The sequence below is a fragment of the Neomonachus schauinslandi genome, chromosome X (genome assembly GCF_002201575.2).
Source record: "Neomonachus schauinslandi chromosome X, ASM220157v2, whole genome shotgun sequence".
Taxonomy (NCBI): domain Eukaryota; kingdom Metazoa; phylum Chordata; class Mammalia; order Carnivora; family Phocidae; genus Neomonachus; species Neomonachus schauinslandi.
Window position 1 is genome coordinate 91,370,500 of NC_058419.1, and position 27,739 is coordinate 91,398,238.

Here is a 27,739-nt window from a genome sequence, read left to right on the forward strand (position 1 = left end):
TGGTGTGGTGTGGTGTGGTGTGGTGTGGTGTGGTGTGGTGTGGTGTGTGTGTGTGTGTGTGTGCGCGCGCGCGCACAAAGCCCCTGAGGAAAAAGCATGCAAGGATAATAGAAAAACTTTTGGATTACTACAGAGTTAACCGTCACTGCCAAACACAGGCTCAGATTCCTTAATTGTCAGTTTAGACGTGATGTACTGCCGGTTCCTTTAGTAATAACAGAAATGTATTGAATTAGATAATTGTGTGGCACGGTTGCATCGTTAACCATAATATTCAATTTTTTGTCACTTTTCTTGTCATCTCTAGTTTTCTTATGCCCGAGGTATCTTAATCTGATGGAGTAAATAATAGTACCTTTGATAAATGTAGGCAAATGTTTTATTTTCTTATTACGTTTTTATTCTCTTTGTATGTGTTGTGTGTCTTCAGCTTCAACTAACTCAGAAAACATCGGTCCCTCCCCAAGAACCTGTTAGTATTATAGTTCCAATCATTTATGACATGGCTTCAGGTACAACCCAACAGGCAGACATTCCCAGACAGCAGAACTCTTCTGTTGCTGCTCCCATGATGGTCAGCAACATTCTGAAGAGGTTTGCAGAGATGAACCCGCCACGACAAGGTACATGACGAGTAGATAATATTTTATTGCCTATATGTTACAAAAGTTCTTTTGACAGATTCCTCCTCCTTCCCTCTGCTCCCTCCTTACCCCGCTCCCCTCCCCCCAGTCCTAGTAACAGAGCGCTGATTGCTGTGGCCCTGTTAATGTCTGCCTGTCGCTTTCTTCCTTTCTCACTGGTTTCTTCATTTTTGTCCATGTCTCTGCTGCCTGGACCTCATTTTTGTTAGTGATTTACTATTGGGACTGACCCAGTTGCTAATGCCAGAAGCTTGTATTTCTAGCACACATTGCCACAGAGCCGTAGGTTAGGATGATAGACTTTTTCATGGCTGTGAATTCCTGCCCTACCATCGATACCTGCCACTCTGTACATCACCAGTTGAAATGCATGTCGGTTTCTCATATTTCATGGTTCAATCATGAATAGAATATTATCATTCAAAGTTCTGTATCTTCTAAATGTTTTGTGAAGAATAAAAGCTGATACAAATGGCATCACTGCTTTTTGGGCTTCTTATATAAGTGTCAGGCGGGTGCAAGTGAACCTTTTCACCAAGTGCACAATGAAGCTCTCAAACAACATTTTCGAGGAACCCTGAATGTTTCTGGCAGGTAAACCAGGTCCCTTCCATACTGTGGTAGCCTACACGGAACACACAACTCCTGGCAGTTTTGAATGTTTCATCACAAAACCTAAAGCTCAGCAAAGAGAACTTTTCTTCCATTTTGCTTGTTGCTAATCTTAAGGAAATTAAATTTAAATTAAAATTTGCTTATTTCTACTATTAAGGAAGTCCTCTGTAGCTTTCTGCTTAGAGTAGTATGATAACAGAATTACATTTTTAAATGAGGGAAAGTTGTTCTCTGAAACATTTTTTAGGTACCACAGTGTTAAAATTTTACTAGAAACAGGAATCATGGGAGAAATTATATTTTTCGCTGTTTATTTCTCCATATTGTATATAACATAGGCAAGTTTTCACTCACATAGAGTTTACAAGGAATGCACCGGGCAGTAGAGAAGGGTACGCTTCTTTTGTTGTAAGACTTCTTCCACTTCTTACAGTTTTCTGCTTTCATCCTTTGACTTATCTCTTCTTTCAGCTAAAAATAGGTCCTTCAGAATCGAAGTTTAAAGCTAAAATAATTTTCAAAGTAGCAGTCCAGTAGAACTTTGATGATAAGACCATTCCTTCACAAGCAGATGATTATCATTATTATGTCTTGTGGAATTTACAATTTAAGGAAAGAATGTTTTGATCCTCTTGGGATCAAACACGTTTTTCTATCTGTCAATAATCAAAATGTGTTTTTGAAAAGGAAAAAGAAGGATATAACTTTTCCTTTTATTGGAGAAATTGTTGGGATGTTTTGGGAGTGTTTTTCTTTTTCTTTCCTTTTTTTAGTCTTTTTTTTTTTTATGTCTACCTTAGACTGGGCAAACCTGGGGTTTCATTTTTTTTCTGTACCGGTTGGAGGGAAGCTTGCAGTAGCTTGCACAGGGTCACTGCACATCCTGCCCTTGGCCAGAAGGCCATTCTTCCCTCGAGGCCTCCCGTTCTCTCACTCGCGGCCACCGTAGCGTTAGGCCACATACCAGGAAAGGGACCCAGCTTTTGATTTATATTATTTACAGCTGTTTGGGTTTATTATATTTAAGTCTATGTAATGTTCACAAGAAGTACGAGGCAGGGTCTCTGGGTTCTTTGAGCAAGGGGGAAATTGAAAGGATGAGTCATTAGCCCCCACCCGCAAACAAGTCTTGTTTTTGGATTGTCGGTGTGCCATACTTCACCGCCCCCCCCCACCCCCTGAACCCATCACTTCCTCCCCTCCCAGTGAAGTGCTTTTAAGAAAAGTCACACTCTTTTTATTAATTGATACTCATGTTGAACTCCAGAGGTTGATCATTTCCTTTACATTTGCGAAAACTCCAATATATGTCATAGAAGTGCACTGCCCAGTATTAACTGTCACTAACCTCATGTGGCTATTTAAATTCAAGCTAGTTAAAATTAACTTTTTTGTATAGTTCTTCAGGCACACTAGCTACATGACAGGTACTCAGGAGCCACAGTGCACATACAGAATATTTCCATCAGCACAGAAAGTTCTGTTGGACAGTGCGATCATAGACATTTTTATCTGGCTTTTAAAGCAACATTAGAAGGACATCGTTGATGTTGTAATGGATGCATAAATCTAAACTAGATCTTTTCATTAGATTCAAAATACATAAACTGTCAGTAGTCTTGAAACCCAACTTTAAAGGCTTATTCACTGCTCCAGTGTTTTCAGTGGAGAAACTCAAGGCATATCTCCTTAAATTCAAACCTAACTGGGACTTACCCAGAATTTCCCCATGAGAAGAAAAGCAAACAAAACCCGAACCAAGTATTTGATACTTAACACCAAAGCTTAATCCCCAGTAACCTGTGCAGTTAAAGTTTAGTCTTTTATTTTGACCCTTGAAGTTCTTGCTGATTTTAGATTTAATTATCCCTACCCCCACCAGTGTGTTGACAGCATCTTTCCTGTATTGCGAATAGCTAATGACCATTTTTCTCTGTTGCAGGTGAATGCACAATATTTGCAGCTGTTCGTGATTTAATGGCTAATCTTACACTGCCCCCTGGTGGGCGTCCATAGACACTATTGTTTTTAAACCAGGAAGGCTGACAAATGAGACAAAACAGCAAAAAAAAAAAAAAAAAAAAAATCTGAATTTAGCCTTCAGTTTAAAAAAGGACTTTTTTGACTTTAAGAGCTAATATTCTAAACTGGCAAAAATTTTCAGGGTGCACTTCTTTCATCAAAAAGACCATCAGTCTTTTTTGTATAGTGAACTTGTATAGTGTGTTTAAACGGGACACATTTCAAACTAGGTAAAACATCGGTGTCCGCTTGCCAGTAATAGATTTAATATTGTTTTATACTATAAAGTTATGGAAATGCCAAACTTGTTTATTTAATTGTTTTCTTATGTTTTGGGTGTAATAGTCCTTTTTTTGGTTTTTGTTTTGTTTTTTAAGGCAGGTCTGTCATTTTTGAATACTGTAAAACTGTGATAAACTTTATATTGAAGCTGTATTTTAATATGCCCGCTTTGAATCCTTACATGAAAATGTTCTGGGAGTTGTTATAAACACATCCCAAAGAAGCAATATTTAATAAAACTAGGTTTCAAAAAACAAAAAACCAAAAACAGTGACACTCACTTGTGTGTATATCAGCTCTCTAGACTTCTCCTGGCCTCCCTTCATCTTTCACCTGGTGGGGCCAATAATTAATTTCTAATGATACATGTCTGAAATTTGACCAAAAACATCATCTTTGTTTCAAGTTTAATTTATTTTCTTCGAACATTCCTAACTTGACTGGTGGTGAATGTTTAGCACCGTAGTTGTCTTTTAGTGTAGGATTTGGGTAAAAAAGAAGGTGAACCCGTCTTTGAGAAGAGACAATGAGTAGTTCATATTGATCAAGGATCCCAAATACTGCAATCATTCTCATCTGTTGAAGATACAGAAACTTTTCTGTTAGGCAAATTTAGTTTACAGGATACTTCTGCATACAGCATGAATTAGGAAACCTAGAACTTGAGTGTTCCACCCTTGCATGAAATTTCTGTGACATTTCTTTATCTTGCTTAACTTCTCCCCCTTTGCCTTCCCCACCACACTTGGGGTTCTAAACAATCCCACCTTAATTCATTGTCAACAAAACGGTAAAATGTTTTGCTTGGAAGAAACCTGATTACAGTGCCCTCACTTTGAAGAATCCAAGATCCAGTGCCCGTCCAGGGTCAAGTGGAGTTTCTGGTACTGACACATCTCAGCAGAGTTTCTTTTTGGAGCACCGTGCTGTCTCTCCCAGTGAGTCAGGGACTTTTTTAAGCTTCAGAGAATGTGATCAGAAGCAAAGGTCTCCTGGTGACCTAATGTTATTTGGGAAGGTTTTTTATATGATAATACTGTACTGAGTTATCTGGTCACTGGAATATTGGCTCTCCAGTAAACTGTAGACGCTCTAAGTCCACTTTAAGGTGATTTGAGCTTCTGTTAACTATCAACTACCAAATTCTAATTTCAGGCATCTCACTGCAGCTATGTCCTATCTGTTCTCAACTTCGCTTGATTCTCCATTCACTTCTGGTCAGAGTCGAGGCCTTCTTTGCCTTTCTTCGGTGTCTTATTTCTACTGTTATCCCCTGCTTCTCGCCCAGCTCTACCGCTGTTCAGGAGCAGGTGACTGGACTTTATCCTTCCTTTAACTTACCTTTATCCTTCGGTTTTCGGTTCTCCTTACAATGGGAATCACATCAGTTTGGCAATCTAACATGTCTTTATATCAAGGGTCAGCCCTTTTCTGTTGGGAGCTGAGTCCTTTCTTTCATGTAGAAATCTACATGTATATACAAGAAATGTATTTTTATCTGCAGGATAATACTGTCTCAAATTTTATGAAAAGAGTAAACTTTTCGGGTATTCTCCTTTTTAAGTGTGGTTTTGAAACATTAATTGTATTTTTTAAAACACGATGCATTCAGTGGATACTTTTTTCCTGATTATAACTCATCTCTGAATGCCTCGTGCAAATCAAAATAGGATTCAGTGAGCAGAATTTGCTTTCAATGCTTAAGAATAAATCCATGAATATGAATTTTGATATGTTTGGTACTTGGAATTGGTATATACTTTATTAAAGCTTGAAAACACTAGCATTCAAATCTTAGGTTTCAGCATAAACCATGTCTTTTGCCTCTTTTGTTACCCAGGTTCAATCAAAGGGACGGGATGCCCATAGTGATTTTTTTTCTGATAGGTGGTTGGGGTCTTTTAAGGTGTTTTCAATGTGATTTTAGTAATCTCGGTAATAAAATTTATACAAGTTTCAGAGAACTACCAACTCTCTCTAGTTAATTTGCACGGAGATGTTTTGGATAGTAGTCTGGTTTAGCATTAGTTTGATCTCGAAAGAAGAAATGGGTCCTGATTTGCCAACTTCTTTTTTTCATTTGCTGAAATGCCATTTCAGAATGTATAGAAGTACTTTCAGAATCAGGAAGAAAGTGAAAAATTCAACAGAACATATCAAGTTATTAATAGCAGGGGCTGAACCTTATGTTTGAAAGTTAACTCTGAGCTAGTGCAAGCAGAAACTAAAATATACATGATTTGAATTTAAATACCACTAATAACTGTGTTGCAGTTAATACAATAACTCATTCAGCCACAGGATACTAACCGTTAGTCATTTGGACCATTATTAATTCGGTAACTTCAAAAAGTAAAATTTTGCTACTCAATTCAGAATCCAATTTCTACATTAAAAAAGTTCCTTTCTTTCATGATTTTTCCCACAAAGAACTACCCATTATATTTTACTTTAATATTTATTATCCAGGTTCTTGGTATAAAATCAATATACAGAAAATTGTAAGAGAACTTATCAGGAAACTTAAAGGACAGAAAGGAAAACTGTTATATATATTTCGTTATTTCTTGGGGAAGTTCCTTTTTCATTTGGTTTGATGGGAGTGGACAGTATGTCTAAGGAAATGATTTGAAATTTACTTAGGGTGGATTTAGTATTGAGGTTATTAAGAAAAAGGCAGCAGAGGTCAGCCAGCATGCTGCTGCACAACCCCAGGAGACTTCCAAGTAGCCAGTGATTTGTTCAAATACCTTGCCCAGGAATATGACAGATTGGTGGAAGGGCACGTTTAGATCAATGTAAAAATAATAGCTAATATTTACTGAGAGCTTACTATTGCTAGGCACTGTCCTAAGTATTTCAATGTGTATTTAATCCTCACAACTCAGTGGGGTAGGTATTGTTATCCTCCTTTTACAGATAAGTAAACTGAGGCCCAGAGAAATGAAGTAATTTGCTGATATCAAAATTAAGTTTGCTTAAGATCAAACAGTTAAAAGAGGGCATTTTAAATTCAGAGCTAGAGCTCCTACATACTTGTGCCACTTTGCTCTTAACCACGAAGTTGGGAAAGTTTTGTTTAGACTCTTCCCCCAGAGCCCTTTGACTACACACAATTTTAACACTCTTCCAAGCTCAAGAAGCTCACTAAAACGCAACTAAAACTGAGAGGACCTCTTGTCATACAGAGCTGACAGTCCATTGCCTTCTGATCCTCATGGCACTTACTTGGAAGTTAACCAAGACTGCCTTATGTAAGAAGCACTAATTATAACCAAGAGTATTAAATAATGATCTAAGCTGGATTCTTCAGGACCATAGTGGAAGAAGCCCTTATCCGGCTCCGGGCGGTGCAGCCCTCCACAGAATCCAGGGGATGCGTTGTCGTATTCGCTTCTGCTAGATGACCCAATGGCGGATGTTGTTGAGCTTTGTGTCACCTTGGCACTGCAGACGCATGGTAGATGCGTGCTGCAATGCAGGTAGCCAGCGGTCACACTGCACTAATACCCTTACTTGCTACAGCCAATATGTTGGGCTTAGGGACAAAATAAACTTTATAGAATTGTATAATGCAAGGAACATAACGTAATTCAAAAAGTGTGCGTTGAGCATCTTCTGTATTTTTACAATAAAAGAGCACAGACAGCAGGAGAGGGAGTCGAATCGGGGACTGGCAGGGTCTCAGTTTGGGGGAACAGACAAGAGGGCGTTAAGAGTTTCAGGTACAAGCTCTCTGGGCAAGCACGGGATAAAGGAATTACACATCTGCTGTCACCTAACACGGGTGGGGAAGGCGTACCCTTGAAGCCAGAAGGCTCCGCCCCGGGATCCAGGGCGCAGCGCGGAGAGCTCTGGCCCCGCCCTTCGCCCTGCACGTAGGGGCGGGCTCCGGGCGGGGCCAGCGGCACCGCCCAGACGTCCGCGTCTGCGCACTGCCGCTCGCCCCGCCTCTCGCCCGTGGTCCCGTACCCTCCCGGGCCCGAGCGGGACATGGTGCTGTCAGAACTGGCCGCGCGCCTCAACTGCGCGGAGTACAAGAACTGGGTGAAGGCGGGCCACTGCCTGCTGCTGCTGCGCGGCTGCCTGCAGGGCTTCGTCGCCCGCGAGGTGCTCGCCTTCCACCGCGGCTTGCTCGCCGCCGCCCCCAGCCTGGGCCCCCGGGCCTTCTGCCGCAGCGGCTCTCGGTGTAACCCGCACGCCCGCCAGGTGAGCCCCTGGCCCCCGCGTCTCCCGTCCCGGTCCCCGAGCGTAGGGTCCCGAGCCCTTCCTGGGGCGGGGCGGACCGCAACGCTCCGGGCTCACTTGCCCAAGACGCCGCCCCTCCCTCCCGGGCCCCTTCTCACCCCCGCCCCCTGTAGTTTCAGCCTCAGTGTCAGGTTTGCGCAGAGTGGAAACGGGAGATTTTGAAACACCACACCAACAGGAATGGAGACGTCCACTGGGGAAACTGCCGGCCGGGCCGCTGGCCCGTCGACGCCTGGGAGGTGGCCAAGGTAAGCACCTGCTCAGGAGAGTAGGAGGTGACCCACCAGGCAGCCGGTCACCTGGAGCCCGGAGCCCCATAAACAGATGCAAAGATAGAAAGAGAGGAATGGGTGTTTGATCTAGGGTCTAGTGTCCAGGCGGTTCAGAGCTGCTGTCTGGATCCGATCTAGCTTAGCGAAGTAGAAGCTTGCTTCTTTCTTCTAACAAGGCATTTAAGTTTGCTACCCCTGCTTGGACAGCTGTAGCAAAGATTTCAACAAGAGACGCTGACCCAAGATGTAGAGCGAGCATCATGAGCACAGGCCCAGAGGGAGAAACACATAAGGGTTTTTGAGTGTAGGCTCCCTGAGTAGCTCATTTTGGCTGTAGGGTGCCATCAGGATGGCAGAGGAAGGCAAGGGAAGTTAGGGCTAAAACAGAAAGGACTTTAAGTGGCCAGGTAAGGAATAAAACTTTGGGGAGGTCGGGTGGAGTGGGCAGCCAGATAGAAGGCTTTTAGATCTTGCCACTCTGACTTGCCAGCTGGGCCAGTTGGGGATTTTTTTTTTTTTTTTAATGTTTTCCAGAAGCCCAGTAAGGGGTAGGGCAAGGCAAAGTCACCTCCTAACACACATTAACTTTTGTAGTCCGTCTACATGCTGATTAGCAACAGGCACAGGGTTGGTGCCTTGGAAGCAGGGATCAGAGTCCCAGCTCTGCTGCTGTTGTGTGACCTTAGGCCAGCCTCTGTTCCCTAAACCTCAAAAATGAGGAAGTTGGACTTGAGCAGTGGCCACAGACTCGTGGCTATCGTGGACCCATAAACCCACCGCATCTACACCCTCATCCCAATTTTTTTTGTTTTTGTTGTTGTTGCCACCGTAGAATTGCCAACTCTTACTTTTACCTACAAAAGAAAGAAACTTAAAATTCTGCCCTTTACTGTGACTGTCCCTCACCTGTTTGGTCTTCGTTGCTGCTTTCATACCCTTAGAATCCTCTCGAAGCCCATGTCCCCTGCCCATGCCCCTTTTTGCTGCTGTCACCCACAGACCTTCTAGTCCAACCCCGGTGTTTATGTTTTCCAACCACATCCTCCTTTTTTTCCTCCTTTCTCTGAACTTGCACGGCCCAATGGCAGCCCTGATGACACCATCACCTACTTGTGCTCAGGGGAAGAATCTCACAAGGGAACTGACTGGTTTCACTTTTAGTTCTTGATCCTGTGCCCCAGTGGTCTGGCCGCGGCTCTGTAGAGGGCTCCTGTTCCTGGGGACAGCTGTTGCTGTCTTTCCCTCGCCAAGCTCCGATTCCTCCACCCTCATTCCCAGCTGCTGACTCCGTGCATTTTCCCTGCAGTTGATGCATGCCCCCACATACATGCTTCCTCATCTTTTTACCAGACCTGCGAACCTACCTCCATGTGCACCATCTTCTTCCTTCTGCCACAGAGGAGGAAGGGTGTCTCTCTTCTTACCACCTTGGCCCTCCACTTGTAGGTCAGACCGTATCCCCTCCCACCTGCCCACAGACTTTCAGGCCTCAGGTATCCACTCTGTCTCCCTCGCAGTTTATTCCCATCACCATACAGATAGCTTTAATATCGCCTAGGTTTATTCAGTTTTTTTTTTTTTTTTAAAGACAAGATTAAACACAGGGTTACTATATGACCTAGCAGTTCCACTTCTAGGTTTGTAGCCAATGAAATGAAAATACACATCCACACAAGAACCTGTGCTGCATGAGTGTTCATAGCAGCACTATTCATGACAGCCAAAAGGTGCAAACAACATAAATGTCCATCAGCCGATGAATGGATGAGCAAAATGTGGCCTGTCCATACAATGAGATGTCATTTAGCCATGAGAAGGAATGAACTGGGGAGCCTGGGTGGCTCAGTCGGTTGGGCGTCTGACTCTTGATTTCGGCTCAGGTGGTGATCTCAGGATGCTGGGATCGAGCCCTGCATCCGGCTCTGAGCCCAGCAGGGAGTCTGCCTGGGATTCTCTCTCCCTCTCCCTCTGCCCCCCCCTCTAAAATAAATAAAAATCTTAAAAAAAAAAAAAAAAAAGGGCACCTGGGTGGCTCAGTCGGTGAAGCGGCTGCCTTTGTCTCAGGTCATGATCTCAGCGTCCTGGGATCAAGCCCCCATATCAGGCTCCCTGCTCAGCAGGAGTCTGCTTCTCCCTCTGCCCCTCCCCCTGCTCATGTTTTCTCTCTCTCTCTCTCTCTCTCTCAAATAAATAAAATCTTTAAAAAAAAAAAAGGGAATGAAGTACTAATACATGCTAGGACATTGGATGAACCTTGAAAACATTATGCTAAATGAAAGAAGCCAGTCATATATTATATGATTCCATTTCTATGAAATATCCAGAATGGGCAGATCTATAGAGACAGAGATGAGTGGTTGCCAGGGCCTGGGGGTAAGAGGGAGATAATAGCTAATGGAGGTAGAGGGCTTCTTTTTGGGGTGATGAACATGTTCTAAAATCGACTGGTGATGGTGGCACAACCCTGTGAATATACTCAAAACCACTGAACTGTACATTTTTTTTTATTGAGGTATAACTGACATATAACATTGTATCAGTTTTAGATGTACATCATAAAGGTTTGATATGAGTATATATTGAGAAATGATGCCACATCACTATACATAGTTACAAAAAGTTTTTTTTCTTGTGATGAGAATTTTTAAGATCTGTTTCAGCAGCTTTCAAATATGCAATACAGTATTATTAACTATAGTCACTGTGCTGTACATTACATCCCCATGACTTACGTATTTTATAATTGAAGTTTGTACCTTTCGACTCCCTTCACCCATTTTGCCCACCCCCACCTCTGACAACCACTGATCTGTTCTCAGTATCTATGAGCTTGAGGTTTTGTTTCATTTTGTTTTAGATTCCACAGAGAAGTGAGATCATACAGTATTTGTCTTTCTCTGTTTGACTTGTTTCACCGAACACAGTGCCCTCAAGATCCACTCGCTTTGTCCCAAAGAACTGTATGCTTCAGGGGTGCCTGGGTGGCTCAGTCAGTTAAGCGTCTGCCTTTGGCTCAGGTCATGATCCCAGGGTCCTGGGATCGAGTCCCACATGGGGCTCCCTGCTCAGTGGGGAGTCTGCTTCTCCCTCTGCCTCTGCCCCTCCCCCTGCTCATACGCACACGCTCTCTCTCTCTCTCTCAAATAAATAAAATCTTAAAAAAAAAACTATGCTTCAAAGGGGTGAATTATATGGTATGTAGATTATATCTCAAGCCGTTTTAAAAAAAAACCCTTGAATAAATATTTGGAAAATAAAATTTAAACAGAAAGAAAAGCTTCCCTTGAGCCATTCCCTCCAGCTCTCTCCCCATTTCTGTATCTGCCTCCCATACCCATACCCAGTGGAGCTTCTCAGAAAGGGTTTTATGCCTGCTCTCTCTTCCTCAGCTGCCGGTGACTCTTCAACCCATTCCAGCCTGGCTTCTGCCCCTGCCAGCCCACCGCGTCTGTCGTGTCGGGCATGCATGACCTTCAGTTCTCCAGCCTCCTCTTCTTTCCTCTCAGGCATTTGGCATGACTGGCCCCTCTTCTTGAAACACCCGTGGCTTTGTGACGTCATTATCCCCGCACGGGCTCCTCCTCTTCAGCCTCCTTCCCGTCCTCGGCCGGCCTTTCTCAGGCCTCTTCTGTCCCCCTCTTCTGCTCTGGCCACACTGCCCCGGCCCGTGGAATTGACCATTAAATACTACACTCATGCTGATGGCTCCCCAATTTGTCCCTCCAGCCCTGCCCTCTCTTCTGAGCTCCAGGTGCCCCTCTCCAGCTGCGTGCTCCACCCCTTTCCTTATTCCCGCCTGGGCACTTTTGAGTTTATTTCTCAAGCAGGATTCGTCATCTCTACTCCCCAAACCCACGGCTGTGCCCCAGCAGCCACGACCTACAACCACCCTCGCTTCATCTCTCCTGCTCACCGCCCCCTTGTTTACACCTGCAAACCAGTTTTGGATTCCTTCTCTCTGCCCCCTGCCTGGCCTCTGGCGACAGCCTCCCGCCCGGCCTCCTCTGCCGCTGCTCTGGTTGCCTCCGGTCGCTTCTGGTCGGTTCTCCACACAGCAGGATGTGTGGTCTTCAAGGGGGAATTAGATTTAGTTTTAAATTAGCTTCCCTTGCGTAAAACCCTTGGCTGGCTTCCTGATGTCCTTTTTTAAAAATTTTTTTTCTTAAGATTTTATTTATTTGACAGAGAGAGACACAGAGAGAGGGAACACAAGCAGGGGGAGTGGGAGAGGGAGAAGCAGGCTTCCCAAAGAGCAGGGAGCCCGATGCGGGGCTCGATCCCAGGACCACCTGAGCCGAAGGCAGACACTTAACAACTGAGCCACCCAAGTGCCCCCTGATGTCCTTAGAATAAACTCCAAACTCCTTTCCAGGGCCAGTAAGGCCCAGCGTGATCTGGCCCCTGTTTGTTTCTGCAGCCTCATCTCCTCCTACTCACTGAAGAGGCAGGAGAGGGTAATGGGACGCAGTAACATACGTTTCCCACTGCTATGCGTTTGACATCTGGAACACAGTGGCACATGATACCATTTTAAGAAACTCCTTTCGGTGGCAAGGAGGCAGCAGAGCCTCCCTGTCGGCTTCTAGTTCGGAAGAAAGGGAATAATTGCGAGAATGAAATGTGAGTGTGGAAAAAACAGGTCTATATTGGTGAGAAAAGGCCAGGTGCAGGACATACCTTGTCATGGAAAAGAAAAACTATGCCTGGTTTTGTGGCACCTAAGACCCCTCTAACTTTGGGATCATCCTCCCATCAGGAGCTGAAGTAAATTTTTTTTCCTTCAGTTTCGTTGCATTAGTTTGGCTGTGATACAGGAGTTAACTTGTGTGTTAACATCATAGCATCCATGCGTGCCTGGGTGGCTCAGTCGGTTGGGCCTCCGATTCTTGATTTTGGCTCAGGTCATGATCTCGGGGTCATTTGATTGAACCCCGCGTCGGGCTCCGTGCTCAGTGCTGAGTCTGCTTGGGATTCTCTCTCTCCCTCTCCTTCTGCCCCTCCCCCTGCTGGTGTGCTCTCTCTAAATAAATAAGTAAATAAAATTTTTTTTAAAAATCATAGCATGCATCATAGACTTTCAGAGGCTCAGCATGTCAGTGGCTGTTAAGACATGGAAAGAGTGATGGTACTGGCTACTGTACCTTCTGATATGGGCCATTCATGCATACAAAGTTCTTTTTTTTTTAAGATTTTATTTATTTGAGAGAGAGTGCACGAGAGAGCACAAGGGGGTGGGGCAGAGGGAGAGGGAGAAGCAGACGCCCCGCTGAGCAGGGAGCCCGATACGGGATTCGATCTGAGGACCCTGAGATCATGACCTGAGCCAAAGGCAGATGCCCAACCGACTGAGCCCCCCAGGCGCCCCTACAAAGTTCTTCTTAATTATGAGAGGCTCCAGCGGAGGATTCCACCACTGTGAGGAACGTAGCCCTGACTCTCCTTGGGGTGTGTGAGCCCTGACCACAGCCCTTTTTGGAATACCATTACAAGCAGCACTGTAGGGAGCATTGCGGTTGCTTGCCTGCTGAGATGTGTTTCTTTTCAAGGGAACAGATCTCTTTAGAATTCTTATTGCAAGCAATCTTCATATGTCATCTTTTCTAGTCCCTTGGCAGGAATGTACTGGTGAGCTTCCGAGCTTGGTACAGTTTTTGCATTCAGGTGTAAATTTGGGACTATTTCAGGAAAGAAACACACCCAAGCCTTGTGGTGACACCATTTTGGGGGTCCCTGCCTTAAAATCCTACAAAAGGCAAGATCATGCTAGAACAAGGCCCTTCTGATATATTGAGCATCTCAAACCCTAGGACTCATCTGTAACTCCTGGGGAGGTCATGCTCACCTTGCACCATCAACATAATAATTGCCAGCATTTACGGCCTATTGGTTTACCATGTGCCAGGCACCTTGCAAGTGCATCCCCTGCATTAACTCATTTAATTCTCACGATGTCCTTCGAGGTGGATGAGGACACTTATCCCCTACTTACTGATGAGGAATCTGAGGGTAAGTAACTTGTCCAGGGTCACACAGTTGGCAAGTGGCAGACCTGGGATTTGAACCCAGCTGTGTCACACTGCAAAGCCCAGGCTCTTAACTTTATGCTACCACACGAACTTGCTCGAGTCATCTTTATTTTTTTAAAAAAGATTTTATTTATTTATTTGAGAACGCACAAGCAGGGGGAGCGGCAGAGGCAGAGGGAGAAGCAGGCTCCCCGTGGAGCAGGGAGCCGGACGTGGGGCTCCATCCCGGGACCCTGGGATCATGACCTGAGCCGAAGGCAGACGCTTAACGACTGAGCCACCCAGGCACCCCTTGCTTAAGTCATCTTTAAAGTGCCCATTTGGGAGTAACTATTATTTTTAAATTTCAAATCTTCTCCACAACTCGGCCACTGAAACTTCAGTGCTTCCTACCCATGCAGCCTGCTTCTACACCATTAGGAAAGGACAGGAAATCAGTTCTGTTGAGTGTTTAAGTATTTCCGATAGCAGAGGGGACAGGCAGAGCAGCCCTTCGGTTACCACCCTTGGCCAAGGCTTAGCTCTGACACCAGTTCCGGAACTTACATTTTGGACTCACAAGGTTCGACCTCGAAACCTCAGTGAGAGAATTTCAGTCATCATTTGGGAAGCGGGCAAATGACACCTGCCCCTCTAGCTCCTAGCGTTGGAGGAGACTCAGGTGTCCCTTGTGCGTCCCCTATCGTAGGCCTTCATGCCCCGAGGACTGGCAGACAAAACCAGCCCCGAGGAATGTGATGCCGTTGCTCTTTTAAGTCTCATCAATTCCTGCGATCACTTCACGGTTGATCGAAAGAAAGTCACAGAGGTAAGAGCCGGCGGATTTAAAACCATACAGTGAGGGTCAGTCGGGTTGGTACTGTGAAGACCAGCTGAGAGATGCACCCTGTGGTGCCAAAGCAGCCGTGCACACATAGCACACAGGCTGGCCCCAAAACAGTGGTGTGCAAGGAACGTTAAGCTTTGGTTCAAGGTTGGCGTCACTAAGTGGGCTAGCGGGGCTCACGGCGCACGCGCCTTCTATATGTCCGAGAAGCCCCATGCAAATGCAGGCAGGAGATTGACCCCTTAGTTCTCCCTCACTGAGGTTTCCCAGCACCTTGATCTTATACTGTTTGCTACTAAAATAGATAAATCACAAATTTCTCTTCCCTGGTATGCCATAAACAGAAGCAAAGTAATCTTCTATATTAAAAAAAAAAAAAATAGAAAAGCAGTGCATCACTGTCCATCATATGCCAGCATCTGAATCCTGCCCTTCTGCATCTCTTTGGCTAGACAATTGCAAGACCAAGGTACACAGAACTGAAGGAAATATAAACACTAATGGACAATGTCAGAATAGATCACGATGCTTGTCAGATTTCCTCTGGGGGATTTAGACTTTCTCTGTTTCACCAGAGAACAGCTCTTGCACATTTATTACTCTGAGAGTCATCAGAAAGAGTATATAACATATCTGGATTATATATAACATGCAGAGAAAATGCATGTGTATTTTACTGGCATACCAGCAGCTGAAAGGACTGAGAATCTTGCTTGGTATCAGCAGAGGCAAAAACTGTCACAGTACCAAGTTGACCCCTTTGTATCTTTTAACCAAGAATGTCGAAGACTTTGTGAATTATATATTAATATATGAGACATGGGGCGCCTGGGTGGCTCAGTTGGTTAAATGTCCGACTCTTGATTTCAGCTCAGGTCTTTGTCTTGGGGTCGTGAGTTCAAGCCCCATGATATATATTTAACCCCTTGACCCAGCTTCCTGGAGCTCCAACAATATTTAAAAGATTTTCGTATTGTCTGCTTCAGCCTTTGGGTGTACCCAGAGCCAGAAACCAATACTCTTGCTCTTTAGCAGGTGGTTTTAAGTTAAGAGATTTGAGGGATTGTGTAAGAGTTAACCAGCCAGTCACAAGATTTCAAGAGCTAACAGTAGTTGTAGGCTTGATTGTATTTCTTATTCCAGTGACTCCCAAGTAGCAAGCGGTCGAACATTCCCTCAAGCCCTGTTAGCACCTATAGGCCACGCTTGTGGATTTTGTAATTAACAAAGCCTTTCTGCAGTTTTTCTTTTCTTTTTTTTATTCCATTTGACATATGTCATGTGGCATAGCTCTTTTTTTTAAAGATTTTATTTATTTGAGAGGAAGAGAGAGAGAGAACGAGCACAAGCACGGGGAGCGGCAGGCAGAGGGAGAGGGAGAAGCAGACCCCCCCCTACTGAGCAGGGAGCCCGGTGTGGGGCTCGATCCCAGGACCCCGGGATCATGACCTGAGCCCAAGCAGACACTTAACCAACTGAGCCACCCAGGCGCCTCTGTAATTTTTCTTCAGAACTACAAAATCTCTTGTTTACCCCATTGTTTGACTTTGAAACCTTCTATCCTTTTTGGCCTTTCGGTAGGTGATTAAGTGTCGTAACGAAATCATGCATTCTTCAGAGATGAAAGTGTCTTCTCTGTGGCTTCGAGATTTTCAGATGAAGATCCAAAATTTCCTGAATGAATTCAAGAATATTCCAGAGATTGTGGCAACATACACCAGAATAGAACAGGTAAAAATCAGATTTAACAGTTCTAGCATAAAGAATTAAGGGGGAAAAGACAACTGCAGCCACTCATTAAAAGTTGAAGTTTGTTAGATTTAAATGAAATTTTAGAATGTAAGCAGAGGGGAAAATGTTGGTATGAAATCCATAATTGTGCTGGGCTTGAGAAGCTTTTCTGTGGCCACAGGATGTTGCTAAAGTGGATCCAGTCAAAGATGTTTAGCTACAAGTTCTTTGAGCAACCCAGTGGAGCATCTTTTCCATTCCATCATTCACACATCTGTTCGGTAATCCAACAGCTGCTGACATCTGACTGGGCTGTTCACATCCCCGCCGAAGATCAGCGAGATGGGTGTGAATATGAAACAGGAGTTTACCTGAGTGAGAGCCAAGTCAACGAAATAGAAATGGAATTACTAAAGGAAAAACTTCAAGAGATCTATCTTCAAGCACAAGAACAAGACGTGTTGCCTGAAGAGGTAAAAAAAAAAAAAAAAAGAAAGAAAAGGTATCATATGCTTTGTGTGAGTAAACAAAACAAAGAAAGGCGTCAGGGAGGAAGAGTCGCTCATTTTAACAGACAGCCAGCTATGTTTCTGATTGAGAAGTCAAATCGTTTCCAGAAATGAGTATGCTTTTGGTACAGACCAATATTACCTCTCCACAAATATTTTCACTCAGTCAGCAAACAGTTGAGTGCCTAATGTGTGCACAGAGTGGACCAACATGGTAAGGGCTACAGCAGGATTCTGAACAAAGGCTCAGGAGGTTCTCGGCAGGTCAGGGGGGATTGCAAAAAAAAGACTTTGCCGAGAAGATGCCGTTGAGCCAGGACTAGCAGAATCACACAAGCGTGTGGCAAACTGGCAAGAACAGAAGGCTGTTGTTGGCCGAAGGAGCAGCACTTGCAGAGGTATGAAAGAATAGCGGGGCCGGAGCAGTGACAAGGCAAGTGTAGGAAGGAGGGTCCCGTGAGCTTGGAGCCGTATTTTGAAAGGTTTGCTATGCTGCTCCGAGGGGCTTGGGCTTTGTTCCCAAAAAGGAGTGGGGAGGCAACAGGTGTTTTTAAGCAAGAAAGAGTAAATCTAATCGATCCGATGTGGCTTTTAGCAAGTTAACTCATGGTAGTTGGAGGCTGGAAACTAGCAGGAGACTAGCAAGAGGCTGTCACAGCCGTGTGAGAATGGAAAAAGGACAGAAACTAGAGGTGCAGTGGAGGGGCCGGATTCTGCAGGCATTACTTGGGCAGAGCTGATGGCTCTTAGTGGCTGCTTAGATTACTTGGAGTGCGGCATGGGGCTGGAAGAACATGGGGAAGGAGGGGTTAAAGGATCAACAAGGTTTCCAGCTTAGGACACAGGCAGGCTGATGATGGTCTTAAGTCCTGCTAGGGAATACAGGACAAATGAATCCCCTTTGTTACATGCAAGGTATAAAAAAAGCAAATAGTAGTAGAATTGTATTCTAGTAAAGTTCATTCATGATTTTATTTATTTGGGTCCTTTCTCTTTTCTTTTTGATAAGTCTGGCCAGGGGTTTATCAATCTTGTTAATTCTTTCAAAGAACCAGCTCCTAGTGTCGTTGATCTGTTCTACTGTTCTTTTGGTTTCTATTTCATTGATTTCTGCTCTGATCTTTATTATTTCTCTTCTCCTGCTGGGTTTAGGCTTTATTTGCTGTTCTTTCTCCAGCTCCTTTAGGTGTAGGGTTAGGTTGTGTATTTGAGACCTTTCTTGTTTCTTGAAAAAGGCTTGTATTGCTATATACTTCCCTCTTAGGACCGCCTTTGCTGCATCCCAAAGATTTTGAACAGTTATGTTTTCATTTTCATTTGTTTCCATGAATTTTTTAAATTCTTCTTTAATTTTCTGGTTGACCCATTCATTCTTTAGTAGGATGCTCTTTAGCCTCCATGTATTTGAGTTCTTTCCAACTTTCCTCTTGTGATTGAGGTCCAGTTTCAAAGCATTGTGGTCCAAAAATATGCAAGGAATGACCCCAGTCTTTTGGTACCAGTTGAGACCTGATTTGTGTCCCAGGATGTGATCTATTCTGGAGAATGTTCCATGTGCACTAGAGAACATGTGTATTCTGTTGCTTTGGGATGGAATGTTCTGAATATATTTCTGAAGTCCATCTGGCCCATTCTGTCATTTAAAGCCCTTATTTCCTTGTTGATCTTTAGCTTACATGATCTGTCCATTTCAGTGAGGGGGGTATTAAAGTCCTCTACTATTACTGTTGATGTGTTTCTTTGACTTTGTTATTAATTGGCTTGTATAATTGGCTGCTCCCATGTTAGGGGCATAAATATTTACAATTGTTAGATCTTGTTAGATAGACCCTTTAAGTACGATATAGTGTCCTTCCTCATCTCTTATTACAGTCTTTGGTTTAAAATCTAATTTGTCTGATATAAGGATTGCCACCCAGCTTTCTTTTGATGTCCATTAGCATGGTAAATGGTTTTCCACCCCCTCACTTTCAATCTGGGGGTGTCTTTGGGTCTAAAATGAGTCTCTTGCAGACAGCATATCGATGGGTCTTACTTTTTTATCCAATCTGATACCCTGTGTCTTTTGATTGGGGCATTTAACCCATTTACATTCGGGGTAACTACTGAAAGATATGAATTTAGTGCCATTGTATTGCCTGTAAAGTCACTGTTTCTGGATATTGTCTCTGTTCCTTTCTGGTCTTTGTTACTTTTAGGCTCTCTCTTTGCTTAGAGGACCCCTTTCATTATTTCTTGTAGGGCTGGTTTGGTGTTCACAAATTCTTTTAGTTTTTGTTTGTTCTGGAAGCTTTTTGTCTCTCCTTCTATTTTCAATGACAGCCTAGCTGGATATAGTATTCTTGGCTCATATTTTTCTCGTTTAGTACCCTGAATATATCATGCCAGTCCTTTTTGGCCTGCCAGGTGTCAATGGATAGGTCTGCTGCCAATCTAATGTTTCTGCTGTTATAAGTTACAGACCGCTTGTCCCAAGCTGCTTTCTGAATTTTCTCTTTGTCTCTGAGATTTGTAAGTTTTACTATTAGATGTCGGGGTGTTGACCTACTTTTATTGATTTTGAGGGGGGTTCTCTGTGCCTCCTGGATTTTGATGCCTGTTTCCTTCCCCAAATTAGGGAAGTTCTCTGCTATAATTTGCTCCAATATACCTTGTGCTCCTCTCTCTCTTTCTTCTTCTTCTGGGATCCCAATTATTCTAATATTGTTTCGTCTTATGGTATCGCTTATGTCTCGAATTCTGCCCTTGTGATCCAGTAGTTGTTCATCTCTCTTTCTCCCAGCTTCTTTATTCTACATCATTTTGTCTTCTATATCACTAATTCTCTCTTCTGCCTCATTTATCCTAGCCTCCATTTTTGATTGCCCCTCATTAATAGCCTTTATGATTTCGACTTGGTTAGATTTTATTTCTCCAGAAAGGGATTCTCTTGTGTCCTCTATGCTTTTTTCAAGCCCAGCTAGTATCTTTATAATCGTCATTCTGAACTCTAGTTCTGACATCTTACTAATGTCCGTATTGATTAGGTCCCTGGCAGTTGGTACTGTCTCTTGTTATTTTTTTTGAGGTGAGTTTTTCCATTTCGTCATTTTGTCCAGAGAAGAATACATGAATGAGAGAATGAGATGCTAAAAGGGTAACAACAACTCCAGAAAAATATACACTAAACAAATCATAAGAGACCCAAAACCAGGGGGAAAAGAAAAGAAAAAAAAGAATATGATCAAACAGGTGAATAGAACAGGGGCACACACTAGATTTGGGGTGTATTTTGGTCTGTTAGAAGAAACTGCCTCTCAAAATTTTAAAGAAAAAAGTACACACAAAAATAAGGGTAAATATGAAGGAATGGAATATGACTGTAAAAATGAAAATTAAAAAAGATTTTAAAAAAGGAATTGATAAGTTGCTTAAAAAATTTTTTTTAAAAATTAAAAAATTTAAAAAAAAGAGAGAATGTGATCAGGCCAGTGAATAGAACAGAGCCATACACTAGATTTAGGGTATATTTTGGTCTGTTAGAAGGAACTGCATCCCCAAATTTTAAAGAAACAAAAACTTATATATATACAAAACTAAGGGTAAATACGATGAAGGGATGTAATATGACTGTAAAAATGAAAATTAAAAAAGATTTTAAAAAGGAATTCATAAGATGTTGGTTGAAAAGGAAAGAAGAAATATTCAACTAAAAAAATAGAAAAAGAAAAAAATAAAGAAAATTTTAAAAATTAACTTTGAAAGACTAAAGCATCATGGGAAAAAAGCCCCCCTAGCGCTGGGGTTTTGTAGTTCTCATTGATCGGTAAACTTGGTCTTGGCTGGCTGTTCCTGCTGATCTTCTGGGGAAGGGGCCTGTTGCCGTGGTTCCCAAATGTCTTTGCTGGAGGCGGAATTGCCCGGCCCTTGCTGGTCCGGGCTAAGTAATCTGCTTGGGTTTGCTCTCCAGAGCTTTTGTTCCCTGCAAGCTTTCTGCAGGGCTTTGGAGGACAAGAGTGAAAATGGCGGCCTCCCAATCTCCGCCCTGGAGGAGCCGAGAACTCGGGGCCCTGCTCCTCAGTGAGCCCCAGAGAAAAGCAGTCAGTCACTCCCGTCTCCCCAGTCTCCGGCCGCACTCCGTGCTCACCCGGCCTGTGACCGCACATTTCTATCTCTGGCACACGACCCTGTGTGGAGTCTCCAATCCCAGCAGATCCCTGCGGTGTGCTCCTGCGCCGCTCCTCCCAGGGGAGGAAGGTGAGTCTCCCTGGATCTGCCACTTGTTGGGTCCCTGCTGGAGGAGCAGTGGCCCGACTGTGCCCCGGATCACGGTTTATGACAACCCCGAGCTGAGAGCCTGCGCCTGGGCTCCATCTCTGCAGCCGGCTTCCCCGCTCCGATACCTGGGAGCTTTTCCGCACTCAGGCACCCCCGGTCTTTCTGTGACCCCGAGCATCCTGAGACCACACTGTCCCGCAAGGGTTCCACCCCTGCTTAGCCACTGGAGTGACGTCCCTCAGCGGAGCCGACTTCTAAAAGTTCCGATTTTGTGCTCCGCGGCTCCATCACTTGCCAGAAGCGGCCGACGGAGGCCCCTCCCCCGCTGTCTATCCTCCCGAATATTGCCTCAGATTCACTTCTCCGCACGTCCTACCTTCCAGAAAGTGGTCGCTTTTCTGTTCAGAGAGTTGTGCTGTTCTTTTCTTCGATCTCCTGTTGAGTTCATAGGTGTTCAGAATGGTTTGATTTGATTTGACAGAATGGTTTGATCCCTATCTAGCTGAATTCCTGGGACCAGACGAAATTTAGGTCTCCTACTCCTCCGACATCTTGGACCAACCCCTTCTCTAGTAAAGTTCAGACATATTCCAGTACTTGCTGGATTAGAGTTCTAGATCACCAGGAAATCTTGGACGAATCATTTTACCTCTCCATTCTACCTTGTCTCCAAGGAAAGTAGTTTTGCTGGTTACCTCTTTAAACAGTGTTTATTTAATACAACATGTGTGTTTCATTCACTAAGCCATGCTCCTCACTGCTCCATAGGCCTCTGTTAACCATTTTGACCTTGACCTAGCTGCTTCATTCAACTTGGTGAGCTCCTTTAGCAGGACTGAAAACCACTCGTTTTTGGATGCTCCCACCCCAGCACACCATAGGCGTTTACAGTGATGAAAAAGATGGTTGTGTCTTCTATTCTTTAAATCCGTGTGTTTTATCTGACTTTATTTTAAAATACCATTAGAACCAGCCCCAGTTTTGTTTCTGCTACTTCCATCAGAAGCCGAGTGGAACAGGGGCACCTGGGTGGCTCAGTCGGTTAAGCGTCTGCCTTCGGCTCGGGTCATGATCCCAGGGTCCTGGGATTGAGCCCCGCATCGGGCTCCCTGCTTGGTGGGGAGTCTGCTTCTCCCTCTCCCTCTACACCTCCCCCCTGCTTGTGCTCTTTCGCTGTCTCTCTCACACACTCTCAAATAAATAAATAAAATCTTAAAAAAAAAAAAAGGCCACGTGGAACAGGAGAAGACACAACCAGGTCAGGCTTAAGGCCCCAGAGGTGTCAGTAGCTCTGTCTTCTCTCTTGAGGGAGCTGTAGTTCTTTTTTCTGTTTGTGTAACAAACAACAAAATGCATCCGTAGCAGCGCACTCAAGCCAGGAGTCTATGTAAGAAGCTGTCAGGGAACCTGGCAGGGACCAGATCCCCCAGCTTTCCATGCGAGGCAGCAACTGCAAGGACAGGCGCTGACAGACTCCAGGCCACATGGCTGGCGAGTGAGGGCTGGCCCCGGGGGTCTCGCTGCTCTGGTCCTGTGCCTTTCTGCATGAAGCCCTGCAGCTCCTGTCTCACCAAGGAGCTAGCTGCCGTAAATTTTGAACCCTCATTATCTGTTTCACAGACAGGAAATTGGGGTGAGTGGGCTTGTCCTCTGGGTCCCCAGAGTCTCTAGATAGAACTGATAAATTCTCATTTTTCATGCTTTCTGTTCAGTGGCATCTCTCTTTATATTTCAATTGATCAAAATGTAAGTTAGGATTGATTAGCATGTTATTGCGAAGAAGTTGAAGGTTGGCTTTCCACAACGTGTGGAACTGCTCTCTTTTGAAAGTTCGGTACCATATACGGCCATCCATGTTCTTTAGCGTTAGTCTCCAAAGTCAGAGGATTTAATAAAGCAAATTTCAGTGAATCTAAAGTGCCATCAACTGTAAGACACCATGAATCCAGTTACTTCTAAGAAAGAAACAAACAAAAAACACCACTGCCGATTTATTGTAAGACACTATCAACGGTAAGGTGCCTTCTCATCTGAGATGCTAAAAGATGAAGAACCAGGCATCCAGGAATTTAGAAACACCATGCTTATAGTAGGTGTTTGTGAAAACAGCATGGCTAACATTGGAAAGCCACGTTGAGAAGAAATGGTTCGTGGTGGTAATTTAGGGTGCCAGTTTCCGGCAGCGCATCACGGAGCATGGGGTGCCAGGGACCGCATAGCAGACAGAGCTCATCGCCTCCGTCCTGTTCTGTTCAGGTGACGAGCCTCAGTGGTATCTCGCATTATGAAAAGGGGTTCCCATTAAAATACACTCTGCCTGTAGAACTGTGATTGTGAAATGCATTCTGCTCCAGAGCCACGTAGGAGCAGCAGCTGCTCAAGCCCCCTGAGACATGTGTGGACTGTGTCTACCACGGGCCCATCTGCAGCAGCCTCCGGCCGCCGCCCAAGACCCCTCCATGTTGCCCTGCCAGCCCTCAGTGCTCTGTTAGGATCCAGCGGATTTAACCATTCAGCTAAAGCACGGCAAGTGCAGTAAGGGGCTGAAAAACATGTAAGGAATTTGTGCATTCTTTAAAATCATTACTGATTTCTTAAACCCTGGTGAGGGAACTGTCTCACCCCTGGGAACCTTGAGCAGCAGGGGCAGGGACAGAACGTACCTGCAGCAGTCGGGGAAAGGGTTCAGCGTAGTAAGTAAACGACGCTCGTTAGCATTAGAAGAAGTGCTATGTGGAGCACGGTGTGGGGGATCAGGAGTTAGCAGAGGGGGGCCGAGTAGCAGGTTGCGTTCTGGTGGTCAGGGGGGCCTCGTGGAGGATTAGCCAGGCGCATATCTGGAGGAAGGGCCTTCAGGCAGGGAGCACAGCAGGTTGAGCAGGGCAGCTGGTGTGGGGGTAGAGAAAGAAAAGTGGGTGAGAACGATAGAGAAAGGAAGGTGGAGGAAGCAAGTCCTTGTGGCTCAGTGGCAAGCCTGCTTCTCCCTCTGCCTGCTACTCCCCGTACTTGTGTTCACTCTCTCTCTCTATCAAATAAATAAATAAAATCTTTTTTAAAAAAAAAAATAAGCAAAAAAATTGGAGGAGACAAACACCCCCTTGTGTGGTCCCAAAACCATCTATTGGCGGACACATGAGCAGGAGCCGGTCTCGGACATAGTAAGTTTTCCATCTGAATTACAAGCCTGCTATAAAATGATCTAAGCTGTACATTGTATGGTTTCCTCTTGCAGATCTTAAATCGACTGCAAGTGGTGAAAGAATTTCTGAGAAGCAACAAGGATCTTAGAAATGGTCTTACAGAAGATCTGCAGAAGCTAGACAGCCTCCATCTACAGCAGCAAAAACCAGATTCCGAGGAACCTGGGGCCCAGAAACCTGAAGGGAAGGCCTGAGGTAAGTTTCCACATATGAAGATAAGTAAGGACTGAATAACCTCATCACCTTGATGCTTGTTCTCTTATATAAGGCCATGATGAACACACAATTTAGTCTAACCTGAAGTTTCCCTGTGTCCTTATTATTTGAAAGAAAGGACACTGAGCTTTGTGCTCTAATTGATGGTTCTCACATCTGTGAAATAATTCAACATAATCTCCCTGTCAGCTTTGTTTAGTCCAATATACCTGAAGTCACTGGTCTAGTCTTAAGTAAATCAACTTTCTAACTTAATCAAAGGCCTGTCAACCCTAAAACGATGCCACTGATGCCTAGCTCTTAGCAACTTGTTCATTTCCATAAGAAAAACTTGTTAAAATGACTGTCTCTGATGTTTCACGGTTTTCCCTTCAAATAAAGAAAATTAAGTGTTTTAGGTTGCCCTTTGACAAAAATCAGGCGTGTTATGTGAAGGTCAGTACGACTTCAAACTCAGCTCTTCTTTTCTATGCAAAAGGAAACACCAGAGTACCCCGCCCAAACAAAAAGGAATTTTTGTTGTCTTTCCTGGACTTCCTTTGACTCTTTGGGAATATATATATTTTTTAATATTCATAAGCTTGGTGTCATGTTATCTGTAACCGCCCAAAAAATGTTAGATATTGCTATGTCAAAACTTGCTATCATCCAGGGGTTTTTTTGTTTTATTTGTTTGTTTTGATTTTGGGGTCTTGAGGTTTGGGGTTTTTGTTTTTGTTTTGTTTTGCTATTCAGAAGGTGAGATTCTTTTCTGGTCCTAAACTTAAAGGTGCCTCACACAGTAAGGTCTGTGTTTGGCCCAGCCTGTGTGAAGGGTCACACAGAGTTCTCTGCCCCCCGGCACCCAAGCCCTCTCCCCACACCCATTCCTGAAAGTCTCATTTACGAGGATGCCCAAGGGGTAGGCTGTGATATAAATGTTGAGATATAAATCCTTCCTTTTTGGAAGAAGGCAAGAAAACAAATCCCCTGAAAGGCCATTTCCTAGCCTTTTCCAGTTAGTACAGAACTGTTGCTCCCTGTTTCTGGTAGGCCGGGGCAGGAGGGCAAGGAGGTGGGCCCAGGCTGGTCAGGGGGCACCGGAGAACACAGTGACTTGACTGACCAAAGCAGGCAGAGGGCCCAAGCCAGCATCACAGATGGGGACGTCGGGGAAAGCTCCGCAGTTGCTGGCTTATGTGTGGTACTCCTGGGAAGAGTCACCTCCCGTGGCCATCGCAGCTCTTTCTGGTCAGTTCTATATATTCCGAGTGCCGAGCACAGGGCCCAGCCCTCGTGTGCTCTGTGGCTATTTGTTGACAGAAGGATACACCGACAATTTATTCTTACACATGAATGTGTGTCATACTGTTAAACTAAGCCTGGTCCTTTGTTAATGAGATTTAAGGGTGAAATGTCACCATTCTTACGGAAATTCAGAGGCATCAGTCTCTTTGCACAGATTGACAAATTCATTTGTGACTGCCTCTATTGTTTTACCCCAAGAGTCTTCCACTTCTGACTTTGTCCTGTTTGTTTCCTCAACTGCAGAACCCCTGTCCAGTCGTTTGCAGTGGTCCAGGGGATCAGCCTCACCCTCCCCTCCATCTGCTCCTTTTCAAAGCCAGCAGCACTTAACTGGGCCAGGTCACCTCTGGACCTTCGGGGACAGAAGTGCCACCTGCCCCACTCCCTGGAGGAAGTGCTTCCACTCCAAGCCCAAAGGAAGCCATCCTTCGCTTGTCCAGCTGCCCATCAAGGACGTGGTCTGTAGACACTGGGCAGGGGGTGGGGGTATATTTGGTATGTTTTTACATTAAAATGCACGTATGTAATGCTGTAAACCCCGGATGAATGCAAATGTGCCTGTAACTGACTATTTGGTCTTGAATCGTACATTTTCTTTGTCTGTTCACTTCACGCCGTTCCTTCAGAAGACTTCCATAGTAAAGTAAGAATCTTCATTCATCTCGCAACTATGCCCAAACTAAGAAATTTGCCGAGACGTTTCCCAGCTTCTAGATGTAAGGTATATCTAGAAGGTGGGATCCAATTAAATCTTGATTCACTAACCAAGTTAAGACCTGATTTCTAGCTTTAGGAACTTGCGGTTATGAACACTTTCGTTTCATCCCCCCTGTATCCAGTTAGCTTCTCCTTCTCTCCCCAACATTTATCAAGTGTCCGCCACAGCTGGGCGCTGAAATGGATGCAGATGTGAGGATTTATAAGATGTGGACAATGGTATACATGCCATCATCTCTGGATTTATTGTCTGCTCTGATAAATGAAAGATACTGTGCAGAAAACATTATACTGGCAACAATTTAATTACCTTGAAATCGAAGAAAGGGAAGACATGTCCAGAGAGGGCTTTAAAGCAAATGGAGCGTGTACAGGGACGTCAGCCTGTGGGCCTCTCCTCTACGGATCTGTGCACGTGGCGCAGGATGTGCACACAAGGGTGCTCATAGCAGCGCTGGCCGCCGGGCATCAAGAGACGACTGGGTAAATCCCAGTGCATCCATGCCACAGAGCATTATGCAGCTGTAAAGAAGAATGTCGTAATGCTGCAATGCAGTAGTATGGAATGCTCTCTAACACACACGGAACGTAAAAGCAGAATGTTTAACAACGCATGGCATGCTGTAAAACTATTTGTCTTTTTCAGTAAAAGGTCTGGAAAGTTGTGTGCCTTTCCCAGGCTCCTTTGCTGGGTTACCTCTGGGAGAGGAATTGGGGTCGAGGGGGTTGGTTAGCAGAAATCTGGCTTTTCTGTTTTGGGCCTCATCCCATATGAAATTTGTGCAACAAACACGTGCTCCTGGTATTTTGAAAGTTCTTAATTACAGTTTGTTCATTTCAAGACAAGAGACATGAACAATACAAATTCAAACCATAAGACTTAACAT

General features: G+C 44.5%; 2 protein-coding genes across 4 annotated transcripts in view; both read left to right on the forward strand.

Moving 5' to 3' along the window:
- MED14 (mediator complex subunit 14) overlaps window positions 1-3,809 on the forward strand; it is a 71,621-nt gene extending 67,812 nt beyond the window's left edge. Inside the window, exons 30-31 of the mRNA XM_021681842.2 lie at window positions 431-623; window positions 3,202-3,809. Coding sequence (XP_021537517.1) covers window positions 431-623; window positions 3,202-3,275 — 267 coding nt within the window. The 3' untranslated portion in view covers window positions 3,276-3,809. The remainder of the gene's footprint in view (window positions 1-430; window positions 624-3,201) is intronic.
- A 3,717-nt stretch (window positions 3,810-7,526) lies between these two features.
- CXHXorf38 (chromosome X CXorf38 homolog) lies at window positions 7,527-27,516 on the forward strand. 3 transcript variants are annotated; one of them, XM_021681819.1, is made up of 7 exons: window positions 7,527-7,772; window positions 7,925-8,059; window positions 14,798-14,917; window positions 16,517-16,666; window positions 16,960-17,139; window positions 24,665-24,827; window positions 26,379-27,516. In XM_021681819.1, the coding sequence occupies exons 1-6, from the start codon at window positions 7,557-7,559 to the stop codon at window positions 24,824-24,826; spliced, it is 963 nt and encodes a 320-aa protein (XP_021537494.1). In that variant the 5' UTR covers window positions 7,527-7,556; the 3' UTR covers window position 24,827; window positions 26,379-27,516. The 3 variants fall into 3 exon arrangements, with proteins under 3 accessions (XP_021537494.1, XP_021537500.1, XP_021537507.1); XM_021681825.1 differs by lacking the exon at window positions 14,798-14,917; XM_021681832.1 differs by lacking the exon at window positions 7,925-8,059 and having other exon boundaries at window positions 7,759-7,772.
- The last annotated feature ends 223 nt before the right edge of the window (window positions 27,517-27,739 follow it).

What these genes read in the sequence shown, in the direction of transcription:
- CXHXorf38 (XM_021681819.1), top strand. Translation starts at nt 7,557, where the DNA reads ATGGTGCTGTCAGAACTGGCCGCGCGCCTCAACTGCGCGGAGTACAAG. An exon ending in CATACACCAGAATAGAACAG is followed by an intron (nt 16,667 to 16,959) that starts GTAAAAATCAGA and finishes GTAATCCAACAG; the next exon opens with CTGCTGACATCTGACTGGGC. An exon ending in AAGACGTGTTGCCTGAAGAG is followed by an intron (nt 17,140 to 24,664) that starts GTAAAAAAAAAA and finishes TTCCTCTTGCAG; the next exon opens with ATCTTAAATCGACTGCAAGT.